Source organism: Phyllopteryx taeniolatus, chromosome 13, assembly GCF_024500385.1.
Source record: "Phyllopteryx taeniolatus isolate TA_2022b chromosome 13, UOR_Ptae_1.2, whole genome shotgun sequence".
Classification (NCBI taxonomy): Eukaryota; Metazoa; Chordata; class Actinopteri; order Syngnathiformes; family Syngnathidae; genus Phyllopteryx; species Phyllopteryx taeniolatus.
The window spans coordinates 9,317,579-9,335,723 of NC_084514.1; the positions used below are offsets into that span (position 1 = coordinate 9,317,579).

At 42.2% G+C, this 18,145-nt stretch overlaps 1 protein-coding gene across 3 annotated transcripts in view; it reads right to left on the reverse strand.

Annotated features, from left to right (window-relative positions):
- The window catches only part of zgc:110158 (uncharacterized protein LOC553590 homolog), a 43,927-nt gene that overhangs the window by 21,782 nt on the left and 4,000 nt on the right, over positions 1–18,145 (reverse strand). For all 3 annotated transcript variants that reach the window (XM_061794823.1, XM_061794827.1, XM_061794824.1), the window contains exons 2-4: positions 12,052–12,124; positions 9,374–9,435; positions 4,017–4,101 (exon numbers count right to left, since the gene is read on the reverse strand). In XM_061794823.1, the coding sequence (XP_061650807.1) occupies positions 4,017–4,101; positions 9,374–9,435; positions 12,052–12,124 (220 nt within the window). The remainder of the gene's footprint in view (positions 1–4,016; positions 4,102–9,373; positions 9,436–12,051; positions 12,125–18,145) is intronic.

Here is an 18,145-nt window from a genome sequence, read left to right on the forward strand (position 1 = left end):
GGTAGTCTGCCTGCAGGGCTATGAGGAGGTGATTTTTTATTTTTTTATTTTTTTCCTTTTGCTGTGTGGGAAGCAGGTTTTGATCATCTGGCCCCTGGCAAACAACTGCAGACACATGACATAAAGCATACAACCTTTTAAGTCGACCGTAAACATTGCGAGCAGGGCTTTAAGCATCTGCGGGCGGACGACCCAGAGTATTTCCAGGGCATCTTCAAAACTTTTTACACGGCAATGTCTTCTGCGGCTCCGCTGTAAAGACGCCATGTTGGCTTGGGCTGGATTTACACTTCATGGTTTTTGCACTCCAGTGGCACACTTTGGATACGCGTCACGATGGCGTAATGAGAAAGAAAACACACAGAATCGGAATCAGCCCGATTCCAAATGTGGATAAAAATTCGATACGTATCAGACACAGTATGTGTTGATGCGAGTGCAGCATAAACATACAGATCGGATATACCTCATCAATCCCAGCTTGAAAAACACCAATCAGTGGCGCATACACACCCACACCCGTGTCTTCCAAAACAACCGGAATAATACCAGGGTTGTTCCTGCATATAAAATTAGGAGGCTCCCACCTACGCACACTGTTTTTGCTTTTTGCACAGCAAGAAGGAAAATACCTTCTTTTTAGTCTATTTATATTTGAATTTTTATTAGCACCATCTATGTTTCATGTTGCACCATCAGGCTGGGAAAAAAAAATCCTAGTTGTGAATGTAAGTTTCACTGACAATGGCAATAAAGTGATTCTGATTTCGGGCAGTTGGGGGCTCTAAAATCTCTGACATTGTGGAAACCTTTCAGACGTCGAATTTCAAAATAGTGATTTTCTAAAAGCGATAATTCAAAACTTCAGATTTCAAAACGATTTGCGAAGTCAAATTTCCAAAAGGTCAGATCTCGAAACGTCAAAATTCACATCACTTGATTTCTAAGTCATATTGGAAAAAGTCTCATTTCCAAAAGTTGGATATCTAAAAGATTTCGAAACATCAGATTTTAACAAGTTATAATTCATGTGCTGATGAGATGAAGTCATTTGTCTGAAAGTAGTAAGCCTCATGAAATGGAGTTGACCTTTTAAGGCGAGGGTTCAGGACAGGTCATGGAGGCAAAAACGAGCGTATTCAGTTGAGAAGAAGTAACGTTATATCAACGCAAGGCTGATATGTTTCGGATATGTGTCACTTGAAAGTAGACAGTCAAAAAATATATATATAAAATAAAAATTTCATGTACGCGTTTAATTAAAAGTGTGCACTTGGAAATGTAGTTTAAATCCAACCGCGGGAAGCTAACGACACAAGGTACAGCACAGCATGGACACAGGCTGAAGGATTTTCCTTCCCAAGTGCAGGACCTACTGGACGGATCAATTGTGCTCAACACATTATTGACCTGTGCCTGATACCATTCACAGGGATAAAAACGGACATAAACATGAGATGGAAGGAGGACGTATAAATATGTGATAGTGTGTGTGCAGGCGCGCGTTTGTGTGTCCCCGCCTGGAGAGGCTACTAATCTACATTCTGCTTCACACTGATATGTACCTCATCACCGTCTCCTTGACCCCCTGTCCTTATTGCACGTGCGCACACACGCAGAGAGAAAGAGAGCGAGCGAGAGAGAGAGAGAGAGACAGAGAGAGAGAGAGAGAGGGGAAGGGTGGTAGCTAGCTAGCTATGTAGGTAGATGGAAGAGGGGATTGTGGCATAGAGGAAAAAGGGAAGCAAAAAGAGCTGACTGCAGTGATCCAGCTAATTTAGCAGCCCAGTCAAAACACAGCCATTGCGCTCAACAGGGTGCGGGGGACGCTACGGCGGACAGACAGAAAGCCCAGCTGCTCCTCAAAACTGGCACGAGGTTCGGGTGCTGAAAGCAGATGGGCGCGCGCGCGCGCGCACACACACGCGCACACACACGCGCACACACACACACACACACACACACCTACAGTAGACACACACGATGACGGAGCGAATACACGCCGTAGACACAACATACACTCAGCTCGCACTCCGCAGAGGCCAAGAAAAAGACTGGGATAAGAAGCGTGCGGCTAAATAAAAAAATTTAATATATAAAATTTTATATATATTTGCTACTGTGTGGAGGAGGTGGAATGCAGAAGCAGACATTTCTTCACTTTGTCGGCTCACTTTTTCACAAAGAAAACTTGAAGCCACTCTTGGATATTACAAATTCATTTCTTGGTGACAATTTTGACAAGCAATTGCTGTCTTTCCCATTCGTCCCATTAAGTTACCGGATGCGTCGTCCAATTTAGACAAACAAATGCCGATTTTTACCAATCAGCAAGGACTGGGTAATGCAATTATTAGTGATGCGCCGAAATGAAATAGGATAGAAGGTTAACAGCTGAGCCCATTTTAAACCTAGAAGTCTATTTTTCAAACTCAGTTGCTAACCAAAACAGCAGCGCTGAATCATGCAAACAGTCTCTCGGCTGAGCTAAAGTCTTTCCAAGGGGAGCCTATCCAAGTGTGAACGCCGCCAACGAGTCAAGGACTCACTGGAAGTCGTGTGGAATCAAAAGGATTAGATGCATCGCAAAGAGCAGACCTCCACCAGGACCGACGCATCTGTTGTTTAACAGACCTACCCCCACACAAACTGTAATTACCACAAACAGGAAAAAAACAACGAGCATCAATAAACTACTGTTGAAGATAGTAGAGATAAAAGAACCCGAAAGGCCTTCATCTCATCATCTGGATAACGCCTCATAAACGCCAAACACCCCCCCAAAACCTTGCCCTAACTCTTGTAAAGATAAGACAAAGAAACTAAAATATTTCCTGTTCTTGCTGAGTGGTCCACCAGCAGAAAGGACCTGCGCTGGAAGAGGCGCCTCAGGGGTCCGGAGCCAAAATTAAACCAGGCCTGTCTCCTTGGCTTCGTCACTTTTAGATGAAGACAGTGAGCGACCATGTCAGACAGTCACGCACGTGCACGGGTTAACTGGCACCGGGGGTATGAGCCCCCCCGCCCCATACAGGCTGCGTGCCAAAGATGCCCTGAGTCATTAAATTACACGTGCACACACACACACACACACACAATACCACCAAACAACACAGTATCTCACAGAAACAAACGCACACAATAACATATCCCAGATGCACAGAAACGATCACTCAGAATTATACAGACACACATAATAGCACACACAAAACAAATACTTTCACCAACACACAATTACATATAGTAACCGCACGCACAAACACACACATAAAAATCACACAACCACACTTCTCCGCACACGCACACAAATCCCTGGTTTAGCGTCAACCCAGTGCCGGGATTACTGGATTAGAACTCTATTCCATTATCTCCCCACACTATAACGCAAAGATGCCGGCACGCACACACGCAAGCGCACACACGCGCACACACACACACACTTGACCAGAGGGTATCCATCATAACACGTGACGTTTACACAGCATACGATACAGTTACAGTGGCTTCTTCACGCTTCCAAATCATAACAAGACGTCGTCTCGGGGCACTTTTTGTACACAACGCTGCACCTCTGCGTGTTCTTGTATTTCTGCCACACTCTCACTGGTTAGTACACATCGCGACTTACAGTATGTCGAGTCACTGCTTCTGCATTGTTTCTACCATGTTTGTAGTGTGTGGCATCACTTGGATGCTAGAGAGGTTCACCACTGAGGTTCTTGAGTGATAATATACAGCACATGGGAAGCTCTTAAAAGTGGAGTTTCTCCAAGGTCAAAAAAAAAGTTCAACAACATCATCCAATTTAATCCTTGAACCTTGGGGTATTTTGATGAAAGCATGCCACAGTCAGTATGAAGACACCTGGGAACGGTTTTAAACTGTCAAAAGAAATGCATAAGATGGCTCCTTTAACTGTTAGTCCGTTTTGGAAAGACACTGGACCGAGCATAGGTCAAGGCGAGAACATGGCGCAGAAAAAAGTTGAAATTGCAGACTGAGAGCATGTTACTTACATAGTCATGGAAGGCCTTGGCCTCACTGGAGTGCTCGCACGTCTCCCGTCGGTCTGGAGCGGCACAATACAAGTCCCAGAATACGCTGTAAAGCAAGGAGAGGGGAATGTTGAAGTCGCTGTTAAGTGATAACAAATAGGTCTTCTAAATTTGACACCAACCCTCCCAAATTCGAATGCTAAAAAAAAGACAAGTATATAAACCGAGGCTTCAAAATCTTGAAAAAATAAAGCCACTGTCAACGCTCCAGAATGCTGTGCGTGGGCATGTCGAAAGCAAAGTGCAGAGTTTTTGTCGCTGAAATGCACTGGCATGGTCAGTGAATGGGGCGCTCGATCATTGCAAACAGCCTCCCAAAGTATCCACACTCTCCCCGCATTCTTGCCCGGTTCCTCTAAGTGGCCATCCATTTCTTCCACTTCCATAATAATTTTACTTTACAAAAACATACAATAAGGAAATAATTGAATAGAAATAAAAATAATTCCAACAGTTTTTGTCACGCTGCATCAAATGAATGCTACTCCTGTTGGTGTATCCTCCTTGGCCACCTGGGGGCAGTTTAAGAAAGACAGATGGATATATTGTTCATTGAGACATCTCTAACCCCCGCCAATAGTGAGGGTTCACTGTACAAGCAAATGGCTAGCAGCTATTCATAAACAGACACACTCGCTATCAATGCAGTGCTCTTAAAACAGCCTCTTCCGCACTTGAGAGCCATTGCAAGGGGTGACACTATGGCCCCGCAATCATCCTCTCACGCACTGTAAATACACTTGCGTACATGAACACCTTGCTGACAACTGCGGCACATACGTGAACTTGTGGACCATTGAGGACTTGCACGCGGCCAGAACTAAGACAAGGGCGTGCAAAATCCTCTCGGACCCTCCGCACCCCGGTCACCAGCTCTTCCAGCTCCTTCCCTCAGGTAGGCGCTACCGATCAATGCAAACTAGAAATAGTAGACATTCCAACAGCTTCTTCCCTCTTGCGATCAACTTCTTAAACACCTAACCTATAATTCCATTACAACAAACTGGCAATTTTTTGACTTGAGTTCGTTGTCACATTTCTGTGGGGCCAATTATGTATTACTCGTGCACTCACTGTAGTTGTCTCGCCATCCTGCACTATTTGCATATACTGGCCACTCATGCCAGAGTAGCATCTGCTCCATTTGCACACTGATTGAGGAGTATCTGTGACATTTGCACAACCAACATTGTCCCAGATTATCGCACTACTCGTCACTTTAAACCGCATACAATCCTTGAAGTCTCAGCGCCCTTTGCAAAATGGTCATTGCACCGGACTATTGCAATATTAGTCATTCGAACTGCTCTAAGTGCTTGAGGACTCTGCATCTTTTTGCACAATTGTTTTTTGTCAATGTCTTTATGTCTCCAAAGTGTTCTGTAAATTGACTGTCTGTTGTACTAGAGCGGCTCCAACTACCGGAGACAAATTCCTTGTGTGTTTTGGACATACTTGGCAAATGAAGATGATTCTGATTCTGATTGTGCCTGAGTGACAAGACGGGGAACTTAACGGGCAAATGGCCTGCGACATGCACAAAAAGCACGTCGATACAAACTTCGAGGAGAGTCTATTTGGGAAGCTAAACGTGGGAAATGGCCCACGTTACAAACCCAGTGGGACACAATCCGGCTAAATGTCTAAGAGGTCCTAATTGGATCAGTCTGCGTATCGATTGGGGATGAGAGCACTAGAAACCGGGTGGAACACCGACACGATTAAACACAGAGCCGATCAGACGCACCGTCACCCACCCACCATGCTAATTGCAGACGGCTGATGACCAAACTGCGTGAACTGATGGATGTTTTGATCCGAAAAAGTCAACTAATTATCCAACTTAGCATTTTTCTGCCACAAGGTCAGAGTGCACGGAGGGTGCCACGCTGTCATGCATATCAATGCTCAAGGATGCAAATAAACAGCTTTGGTCACTGGAGCTAAACAAATAGCAAGACCAAAAACACGGCTGCAAGAACGGGCCCTCATATCCCTTTTTTATGGCGAATACTTGGAATATTCATCAAACTTTAACGCCATGCCCCGACCACATTAGATGGCGTAGACAAAAATAAATAAATAAATAAATGAAAAATTCCAATTTAGCATCACCCATTTGTCTAGGATACCCAATTCTGATTGGGGCTAATTAAGGCAAAATCCCTAGTAGGAGTTTGTCAAAGTAAGAACACTGGAATTCGCCCAACGTGACCACTTCAGACCAAAATGGTTGACTTTCTGCTCAATTTCTGCTATTGTGTCAATCGTGAAACTGGTGTGCTGGGCTGATTTATTTTTTATTTTTTTAACTTTCCAAAGATCCTGAGAATGATTACGCTTAGGCGCCATGCTTTTCTCACATTACATGGCGTGTTCAAAGAAGCTAAGCAATTTAGTGTCAGCCATGTGTCTGTGTCGGATACATGCTGCCAATTGGGTCTCACTTGTGTGAATCCCCTCACATAAGTTGGAGCCCTGGACTTTGTTTGCTTCAAACCAAAAAGGCAGACTTCCGGTTAAAATCTTTAGTATGGGTCCCTGAGATTTTTTCATGCAGCCCGTGATGAAAGACATGTACACCCAATTTTGTATGGCTCTGTCAAACTGGTGTCCGAGGCTAATTTGATCAAACTTTAAGTTTAACAGTAGTATGACTACTATTTTAACTCAACTGAACCTGTATGAATATGAGGTAGCAGATGCTATTCAATTTCACCATTCATTTTCAGTTGGAAATTGTTGGGTGTTTTGGCAGGAACTAAAAGTCAGAAATACAACTTGTGGCGTAATGCTGACGGGTATTTTGATAAGTTATCTGTGGGGGAATGTTCAGTGCTGTGGGCTGTAGTAAGAGTCTGGAAATAATTGAAAAGGTAAAAAAAAAAAATAAGAACAATAATCAAGATTGTTGACTGATCCACAAGCACGCCCATCACAAGGAAAGTTAAAACGCTGTCTTTACACAAAACCACTAATAAACAGTAAGACATGCCTTTATTACATCTCAGATGGAATGCACTTCATTTTGATTTTGGAGTCAGCCAGTACTCCCTTAAACATCTCCAGTTGGCTCAAAATGCTGTTGCTCGCCTCCTAACTGGAGTACGTAAGAGGGACCACATAACTCCAGTCTTGGCCTCCCTCCACTGGCTGACTGTACATTTTAGAGTTAACTTGGATTAACTTGTGGGAAAAATAAATAGGATGTCACGGTCTATCTATAAAACAATCCTAAAATCTGGATTGTTTGGTTTTATAGATAGACCGTGACATCCCATTTATTTCCCCCACAAGTTAACCCAGGGTCTAACCTTTCTGAATTATTATTCTGTCCATCCTCTTAGTAGCTATTAAAAACACGTCCTTGGATTTTCATATTGCTGATGATGCTCTGCCAGCCCCAGCATTCATTCTTATGACTCAGCAGAATCACCCCCGAGGTGAAAAGTTATAGTACCTTAATCCCCCGCCCCAAACACAATTTTAAGGCTATGCACAGTCTATAATTTTACATAACTAATTTACCAAGGAGCTGTCCTTGACTAACACAGCCAATTAACACTAAATCCATTTTTTTTTTTTTTTTTGCAATTATTGTACTATTTACCTCTGTATGCATGCACACAAACACACACGCATAGAGAGAGTAGGGCTTTCATTTGTATATAAATATTAATTTTCATTAATTTTCATTTTATGTACCAACCTATGGGGTAAATAAAAAGCAAAATATATATACACAATTATTCAATATATTTTTTGCTAGTTGAACATACAGCGGGACACACTCACCCATTTAATACATTTATTTAAATGAATTATTTTTATTCTGTTTATCACCCTAAAGGGGGAAAATGCTTGTAATATATAAACAAAAAAAATTGTGTAAAACATTTCCCCCCCATTTTTCCAATACTTACAAACAATAAGTCATAAATATCTTTTTTTTATCCAAAAAAATGATAAATATTTTCTGTACATAACAGAATGGTTAAAAGTTCTGACTGGTTCCTATAGCATTGGTTGGGCAAAAAGATCGTTAAACCGAAATGTGCCTTAAACTGTCAATAAAGGGAATTTTAGCATTCATCGCCAATTGCATTGACTCAACAGTCCGAGCTAATATATGGGCGTGTAAAACAGCTTCACTTTTAATTGAGCGAGCTAATTTATTGCCGTCCTCGGGGTCCGGTTCAGACTCTCGCTCTGGGCTCCGTCCAAGTCTCGGCGGTGTTGTCGCGCAAGTCGGCATAGGTGTGCTCAGATCAGGCTCATCTTAATTCCATTCGGAACAATCAGCTTAAGGTCAAGAGTTTAGTAATATCTACAGTGGTGTCTGTAAGCAGTGACCGGTCTTTTCTATCCCCTTAGCATGTGACCCATATGCTTTTAATAACATATAGTCGAGAAAATACATTTGATAAGTCGGGAAACATGCTTATAACGTCTATTGCTCCTAACTAAAATAAACAAAACGGCAGATTTTTTTGTTTTAAGTGCCGGATCCCCACCACAGCCCCTCCCCGCCACGCGGTCGTACCTTAGCCGCAGTCAGGGGCAGACATGACAGCGGCGAGGGGTTGGGGGCGCGGGGGGGCAGAAACAGCGGCCGGCTGGCACAAAAGGAGACTGGAATGCAACGGGATAATCTGCTAAGAATCCTTCTGCCACGTGAACAAAAGGAGAAAAGTGTGTGTGGGGGGGCCACACAAAAGGGTGAGGAGGGGGAAGGGGAGGCCATCCATTCTCCCAACCATCTGGATCCATTGTTTCAGGAATCGGGAGGTAAAAGAAAGATGCAATACTGGAGGAGGGGAGAGGACGGAGAGCGAAGCTGGGTGGGCGGGGGTTTGATATGGGGGGTGGGGGGGTCACACCCTCAGTGAGACTCTGCGGCACCCCCCCTGGCGACCAACAGCGTTGATTTTACATCATAAATCACAAGGGAACGTGCGCTGTTTTAGTCCAACGAGCACGGCTGAAGTGTACTTCTGTCACTATTTAAAACAACTAAAAAAGACTGCTGATCACGTTCACATCTGCAGAGTATACGTAGCACAATGCAGTATCCTGAATTAACAGCTCCGGAACCAACAGAATCTGGATTTAACGGACAAAATCTGCCGAAATGGAAGTGTCTGGCTGGAACTCAAAACGCCCGTGTGCAGCAAGTAAAGTCTAATAGTTGCAGAATTGGCTGCTTTTGTTAACTGCCGCGCTATAGAATAGCGATGGCGTTAGTGAAAGCTAATGGAGATCCAAATAAATGAAATAGAGTGAAAGCGCTACAGTTGAGTGAAAATCGTGATACTCACCACCACCACGAATGGAGAAATCCAGGGGGCTCCCCTAATGTGATGTTCTTCTCCCATCGAATCTATGAAAGGAAGAAGAAAGACTCACAGTTCATAACGAGAGGGTTACGTCTCATAGGTCAGAAGTGAAGAACCAATTGGGTAAGACAGACCCCCAAAGTGGCACCGTTCTGTTCGGCTTAAATTTGGTGATAGCTACGTTAGCTACGCAATTAGCAAGAAGTTGAGCAACATCCAAGCCAATGGCATGGAAACAGGAGTTCAGAACAATCTAAGCAAGCTTCTCCAATCCCGTTTCATTGATCGAGCCACAACACACAATGCGACCGTTCTCTATGGACCAGTCAATGGTCCATCACTAACTTACATTAACACAGCAGAATCAGAATTACAGTAAATACTGTTATGAGAAACATGTAAAAAATACAAAATGGTAATATGGCAGTAATTGAGCATGCGACTGTGTGACGCCATTTTTTTACACCACTGCGCAAACTTTAGTTCAATGCGCTGGCAGCGTAACCTCATATGTTGGTGCTAGTGATGCACCGAATTTTCTGCCACTGAAAATTCTCCGCTGAAATGTGCATTTTCAGTTTTTGTCCGAAAGACTTTTGTTGCCGAAAAAAAAACGGCCGAAAGAGTTGTTATAAGGCAAGCAAAAACCGCAGCCAATGCACAATTCTCTGGATGAAGCTCAGAGGGGCCACCAACGAGGTGGCACGCTCGGTGGGCATCTCAGTCTCAAAGTTTAGCGGCTACAATGGTCAAAATATGTCATAACTAGGGTTGGGCGTTAATGAAACGATGAAGATGCATATCTCAAAATAACATTTCCTTGGTAAGCATTTGGGACGTGGTCAAAAGACTTCAATAGATTGCATTCGTCCATGTTTTCTCAGACAATATTAATAATGAGAGTTTCTTCGCGTTGAACAAATCATCCAAGCACGTTTGAAAATAAAGGGATTCAAGAGGATGATTAAATTAATGAGGGTCCATTAATTACTAACTTCCTGGGTGTAAATCGGTATTGGCAAACTTGTAAGCTTTTGCATGGTCAGATTATAAATGTTTATAAATATATACATTTTATTTGTCTGACATAGCTGTATAATGTTCCATGTCATGTTCAACTTTTGACAAAAATAAATATTTAAATCAAAAGGTTAAGAGTAATATGGGAAAAAAATCCTGTCTGTGCATTGTTGGAATGTCTGTGCTAAACAAAAAAATATTTTGTAATTGATTTATTCCTTTAAGATTTAATATTAATTCATGCAATGCCTTGCTTTTATGCAGTCAGTACACACAGTCATTGCCATACATGTAAGTCTACTAAATATTGGCCAAATAATTTATTTTACTAGTCAGTCCCTTCATAAACCAAGGGTGCCCTGTATTCGTAACAAAACATGTTTTTGGGTGAAGTATTGTAAAATGTATTTGCAGGGTTACTTCAGTCAGTCAAAATGCATGCTCTGTAGGGTTTAAGTCAGTTTACGACAGAGTTCCGTTCCAACGGTTGGGAGTGGCGTAACCCCAATTCCGAGACCCTCACAAGCCAAGGACCCCCCTGTACACCAGTGGTTTATTTCTCCAGAGAATTTCAATTGAATTCACTTTCAAGATTTGTGCAATGGCTGATTGATTTTTCCATCTTCTCTCAGCTTCAAAATTGCTTGTTTTTTACCCATAGACAGCTCTCGTGTTTCAAAGTAGTATAAATGTAGTTCTCAGGCAAAACCCAAATGGCAAGACGATATATTTGGTACTGTGCAGTGGGAAAGGGGCAAAAGGTTACTTCTACTCCCTACTTCCACTGCTGGTACCACAAACAAAATGCTGCCAAAACATGGTATGGTGTGGATTGATTTCTGAATACTTTTTCATTCAGAGAACAAAACTTCGGAACTCTCCCGCTTTGTAATTTTCCCGTCTCTAGCCATCTGACTCCCAGAAGTTACTCAGGCTTTGTTTCACCGAGCTAAATTGCTAACACGAATCGAGAGGCCCGCATCAGGTGTTGCAGAGTTGAGATCGCGCACGGGGTACACGACAGCAAAGCACGCCGTGTAACTTTATCGTGTGCCCTCATAAAAAATGTACGCCACACCTTGCCCGCCACCGCTCATGCAATTGTCATGAGGACATCAGTGACAACATCCAATATCTGAGAGGACCGCCAGGATGTTTTACATTCAATTCCGTTTTATATTAGGGACGTGCCTTGGATTAAATTTAGGTGTTAGCACGTCTGCCTCCCAGTCGAGTGTTCCTGGGTTCAAATCTCAGCTTGCGTGGGTTTTCTACTGGCACTCCAGCTTCCTCCCACATTCTATAAACATGCAGGTTAGGTGCACTGAACACACTCAATCATTGTGAGTGCATGTTTGTCAATTTGTGGCGACCAGTCCAGGGTGTAACCCACCTCTTGCCCAAAGTCAGTGGATAGCCTCTGCTCACCCATTACGCTAATGAGGACACACACTATTGAAAATAGATGGAAGGATGGACTGTTTCGGGGAATTACGCTGGGATGACTTGACAAGATTTTGTAGTGTGTCGCAATGCTCCTCCCTCCTCCTGGTCATCATGGTAACAAAAACTGCATTGGCCCCACAGTATAATGAATAATGTCTCCTTTAAGGTCTACGGTCTAAGTCGACAAGCCTTACCTCAGACAGGAAGGTCTGTGCTGACTTCTGTGCTCCCACGTGTAGTAGGTACTCGTACACATACAACGCCAACCTGAAATGCAAAAAGTGAAAGAAACATGGTTAATGACAAAATTATTTCATCCGCAGCAGTTTACAACCAAGAGATAAGATGCGATGGCGGTCTTAAAAAGCGAGAAGAGTTCCACAGAACGCGTGTCAACACTGAACAAAGCGTAACACTTGCATAAAGAAACAGTCTGACTTGTCTGCGATTGAAATTTAGCACCGGGTGATTGTGACTCTTTAATGGATAAACATTCAAATGAAAACAATTACTGGCTTTTACTGGGTCTTGTAGTGCACGTCGTGACGGGTTTGTCAAATCGAGACAAACAGTTTTTACAGTTCATTGCTTTAGGTTAACTGTCTTTTCTTCAGTAGTTCAAAAGGTACTAAAACTTAAAAGCTGCTGGTAGTAAGTTATGTTGCCATTTTAAAGTTAAAAGCAGTTTTTTAGCATGAAACTTTCGATTTTTTTTTTTTGCTCGCAAGTGTCAAGGAAATTTGGGCAAATTGTTCTGGAAGTGAATTTCTCTAGGTTTGCAGTGCTGCAGTCATCGACATTAATACAATTTTAGCAATAATTGACATAGTAATTTCTTTCGGTTTTCGGCCTTGGACTCCTCCTTTTCTGTTTTCTGTTTCTGTTTTTAGTTTTTGACACATGGATCCCCCATCCCTGCACCCAACTGACCCAGGAGCATCATTGCTGTTCCTGAGAAACAGACGTAACCACATGGCTAATCAGCTAATAGTCAACTGATGCTAGCAGTGAACACAATAACAGAGGTCACTAACTACAGTCAGCGAAGTAAACGTGGCATTTACACTTTAAAAAAGCGGGTGAACACTTAGCCTGGTCGATTAACAGACACCGGAATCGTGCTGAGGAGTGAGGGAAAACCCCCTATTGACCCGACATTGTGCTCCCTGACTCCCTCGCTTAGTCATGTTTAATAGGCCGTTAATGGACCATCAATCGAGCGGCGGCGTGGATATGACTGTGCGCCCAGGGTAGAAAGACCTCTTGATGGGACAACCCCGTCCTAATGAGAGGGAGGTAAGCAACCCGTTGTCAGTCATCGGTCGGTCGATGAAACGCGATCTTGAGATAATCTGTATGCCGTGCGTTGTTTTTATGTTGTTTGATCCTATTGAAGTTTACAACCCAGGATTTGTAAGATGCTGCTAAGCTTACTAGCGCCTTTCATCCGGCCTGGCAAAGCTGACTTTTTTCCCCGCTTTTTGGAGTTCAGTGTTGCTGCTCTGTCCAAAAAGGGAATGTGGTTGCAAAGTCAACGCGTCAATAGACGCCCTTTGGAGATACAGTAACACCACCCTCTCTCCCACTAAGTAATAAAGTGGTGCCTTCACTTCAGAGTTTAATTTGTTCCAAGACCATACAACTCAAAACACTCATATCAAATCATCTTCGCGCATTGAAATGATTTTAAATCAAATGCCTTTCATTCATTCCAGTCCAACCACAAAGAAAACAAATAAATAAAAAATAAAAAAATGTAACTTTTTTTTTTTTTATTTAAAAATGCAAGTATCATAGTATTTGTAGGAAATGCTAGTTTGTTTGTAACAGTCTTCAATTCTCCCTTCAAGCAAGCACTTGTCCTGCTTTTAAAAATAATTTTCCACTATCTGCTGCCTGTTGTGAAGTTCACTGACACCATTTAGGGCATGTAATCCAAACATTTGGTTTGCAACTAAAGACACAAAAAAACAAAAAAAACAACAACAGAGCAACCACTGGAATATTGAAAAGCACAAATCGAGTCACACACACAAATCACTCGATAGTCTAGGTACCACTGTAATAAATGTTGCACCCCCAAGAAATATATATTTTTTAATTGCCTACGGTATATTTATATTAATTGTTTAAACCATTAATACACCACAAACTATGATTTCAAAACGGTCTAATAAAATTAAATAAAAAGATCATCTCGCAGTCTTAATGCATTATTTCATCATTTGCTTGAACCAAAAACTGTAATAACTTTGGAGGAGTGAGTTTATCAGCAAATAGCTGGGGATAGGTTCCGGGGGGGGGGGGGGGGGGGGGGGGGACAAAAAACGAAAATGTGTTAATTCGTGAACAATGTGGTGAACCGCTAATATGTGGCGGGATTACTGCAGTATCTGTGAAGGGACAGCACCTGCACGTAAGGGAATTCGATGACGCCAGGTCTGGGGTGTGAAGTTTAACACCTGACGCTCACTTCTTCCGCTCTGTTGCAGTGAAAGCAATTGTCACTTTTTCAAAACTGTTTGAAAAAATGTTTGCCCAAAATTTCATCAGAGAGCCCTTTTCTTACCAGAACCAGACTATCAGATTATGTTGTCAGCCCCTTTTACACCGCTTAAAGAAGCCGTCATTTCCCCATTTCGGTGCTGTTTGTACAGAGGAGCTTTGGGAAATGTTGGAGACAAAGTAGATGGTAATTTTCCGGCATCAAAGTTAGTATCAGCTTAAACAAAGGCAGGGTGCCCAGGACAGGTATCCAAAGTTGAAAACCAGGCACCTGTTTCTTCCACCCAGTTGTGTTAAAAGCAACTGTCGCTGTCCTAAAAATATTTTGTACATCACACCATACTTGATGCCAGTTAATTATCTGATTACAGGATGCTATGTGTCTGTGTGAAAATGCTTAGGGCCCAGGCGAAAAAAATTATGCCCTTTAACATCTCGGATGCAGTAATTTCTTTGGGATCTTTGTGTAAAAGTGCCTTGTGAACCAATGTGTCTGAGAAGTTAAATATGGTTGAACTGAATTATTGGAATCTACAAAAAAAAAAAAAAAAAAAAAAAGGTGTATTGAGTTTCGATGAACTTTCACAAAGACCCCAGATAAAACTCAAATTGTCTTGAATGCTTGCTCAAAGTGTTATGAAGCCAATGCGAGCATGAGGCAGGTCATGGAAATTGGGAGGGGGGGGGCGGGGGGGGGGGGCTTGTTTGAAACAGCAGCAACCGTTTTGGTATGCAGGGTTTGCCAAACAGACCAGTTTCACGCCAGCACCTTAGCATAAAGAACTAACGTGAGCCGTCGATCAAGTCTGTCACCTACTTTGTCTGGGAAAATATTTGACGATTGGTATACTCCATCTCGTTGGTATCGGATATATGGTGTCTAGTTTAGGCCTGCCAAAAACTGCGCAATGCAGTCGAACGCGATTGTGGGGGGGGGGGGGGCAGTTGTAAACTCACATTGAGCAATTGGATATATGGACGTCCTGAACAGCAAGCCTGCATAGGTGTTTAATGCTGCACATACAGTATATTATATTTTATCACATTTATTAAACCACAAAATGATAGAGTAATAGTTAAGGAACAAAGGAACCGTCACGGTACGTATTGGTTGCGCACATTTTGGCTACAAGATTCGCTTTTTTATCCACAGGTACATTATAAATTATAAATATTGTAAGTATTGTTGTAAAACAGAATATATGTATACTTCATAATGTATTTATGCGGCCGTTCTGTGCCTCGTTCGCTTAAAACCCCGGAATGTATTTTTAGTGTGTGCCTCGACTAACTACATGGCTGCGAAAAGGGAAGCGCTAGTTTACAAAAGCACAGTCAGTCCGGCCAATTTAACGATTTGTTCGCCATATCTAGTGACTTTTCCTCTAGCGACTGGTCATATCAAAAAAAAGGGACTAGTGAGTTTAATTCCTGCTAAGAAACAGACGGGGTGAGCGTAATCATTTTGACATTGTTTTGCGCTTGACAAGGATGAAAGGCAATCACGCAACCAATCGAGCAACATTTATATGCTGCAAAAAGCAGTGATTTAGCCACATTATGAAAACTATTTTATATATATATTTTTTTTTTTTTTTAAACTTTTGACCCAAGGTATGTGCTTCCAAGCTGCAACTATAAAAGCGCCAAGGTCACCTTGCTTCACTGCTACACACAAAAAAGAGCGACTCTTCAATCCATGCAGTTTGACAGCTCATTTTATGATGTTAAATTGTTGAACATTTAAAATGTCTTTTTTAAGGATGGTGTTTATATGCATGTTTTGACCAAAGATACATTTTTCCAAGAGGAAGAACTTGAAAGTATTTCCACATCTAAGAAGAAGAAAAAAAAAAAAAGTATTTATATTAATTCTATGGAAGTTGATAAAACAATGCTTGGGCAAAGAAATTGCTGGAGAAAAACTTTGTAAGTTTATTTGGTAGAAGAAATAAAACAAATCCCTGAATGAAACTAAACCAATGGATAAAATTTATTTTGAATAATGTCATTATCATTTGCTTGTACTATAAACAAAGGAGAAAATAATACAAATTATTTCTCGGCCAGCCCTACTTAAAACCATGTAACAAATAAAAGTTGGCTGTAAACGGGATCAGCCTGAGGTTACGGCGCAAGCAACCACACACAGAAAAAACAAGTTGTATTGTCTTCAGTTCACCACAACAGACAAGACGCGACGCGTGAGCAGTGATGATTAATGTAAAGGTTGAGCTCGCCCCACTTTGATGACAATCACCGCCAATGAGTCATCCACTCTGGCTTCCAGCGCTGATCATAATTTACACTGAAATGCTATTTTGGCAGGCTGTTTCTCATGGACGGATGACTTAAAACTCCTCCTGTTCAAGAAACACTAAAGTGCCTGCCTGTCTGCGTTAAAGGCGACCTAACATGTTTTTCCCACCGTGACGCAAGCCTCCCATGTTAGACGGGTTCTCCGGGATGTCTCAGAAGCTTGCCAAAAAGTAGTACAGTTGAGTTTTGCTTTAGGAGCCTTTACAACTTCATAATCATATTCAGTGAACCATCGCAATAGCTACAGTAAATAGTGGAAGAGTAAAAACTTGCAAAAAGAAGCTGGCCTAAAAATGTTTACAACCGCCTGTACTCATAAATATACCCCAAACTGTGACCCCAAAAGAATTAGATATAATTACATTACCCTTTAAGATAACCAACTTATGGATGATTCAATTTTGAAAATAATTTCCTGGAAGTGCAACAAAACCGGCGTGTATGTCGCCACTTTGCAAACCATAAAAATAGCAATCGTCAAGCAATAACGAGACGTCCGTCATTTGGTAACTTAAGCGTTTTATTAGCGTTTGAACCGATTAGTCAACTTTAACGATTAAAGCTTGAAGTTGACTAATTGCTAACTACGTGTTTTTTGTTTTGCATCTCATCCTTCAATCGGACAATTACCGGTCTGCTACCACTGCTGGACTATAATGCTCTGTGGAGCAGCAAAATGTCCGGCCAACAAGGCGCGACAGGCTTCATACGTCCGCACTAGTCAAAGGGCACAAAAACGAGCTGGTGGTGGATGTGAACGGTGGTTAACCTCGCTAGCATCTGCTACTCGGATCACCGCTAATCTTAAAAGATTCATAACACCGGTACCTCGGGACTGGCGACGAGGAAAGAGGGCGGGTAAAAAGAAAAATGGCTTGATCGATTAAAGTGGATAAAACTCAAAAGATCTGGGGTAAAAAGCAATATTGTGTTGATTTCATCGGTACGTGGTGGCCTGAACGGTGCCTTACTTAATGAACGGAGCGTGTACTTTAGTAGTTCAACCCCTACTTTTTAGTAGCCACTGAGCAAAGGAGAAACATACATATGCAGCGAAGACTCTCTGTACTCTCCGTTACAACCCAGGCTAAACTTAGCTCCTCCCCAACCTTCAAATATGTTTGAACAATTGAGATTCTTAACTTTAACATACTTTCATGACATCAATTACTACTTTCCGATTAGCCATGGCTGGTGTCGTGTGGCATCGTAGCTTTACAGAAAGAGCCTAAAAATATGCAGATATTCCAAGAAATAGGTGAAATTTCCCCCAAAAATGTGAACGGGTTAATTTGTGAACAGCAATCGAATAGGTGGTGGCGTTCACTATACAGTGCCAAACTGAACCCAACTGATCTTGCGTCAACAACACAAACAACAGTGGTGCCTTGAGATACGAGTGACTCGGCTTTGAGATACGAGTCGTCATTCGACTGGTTTTTCTGCTTTGACTTGAGATACGAG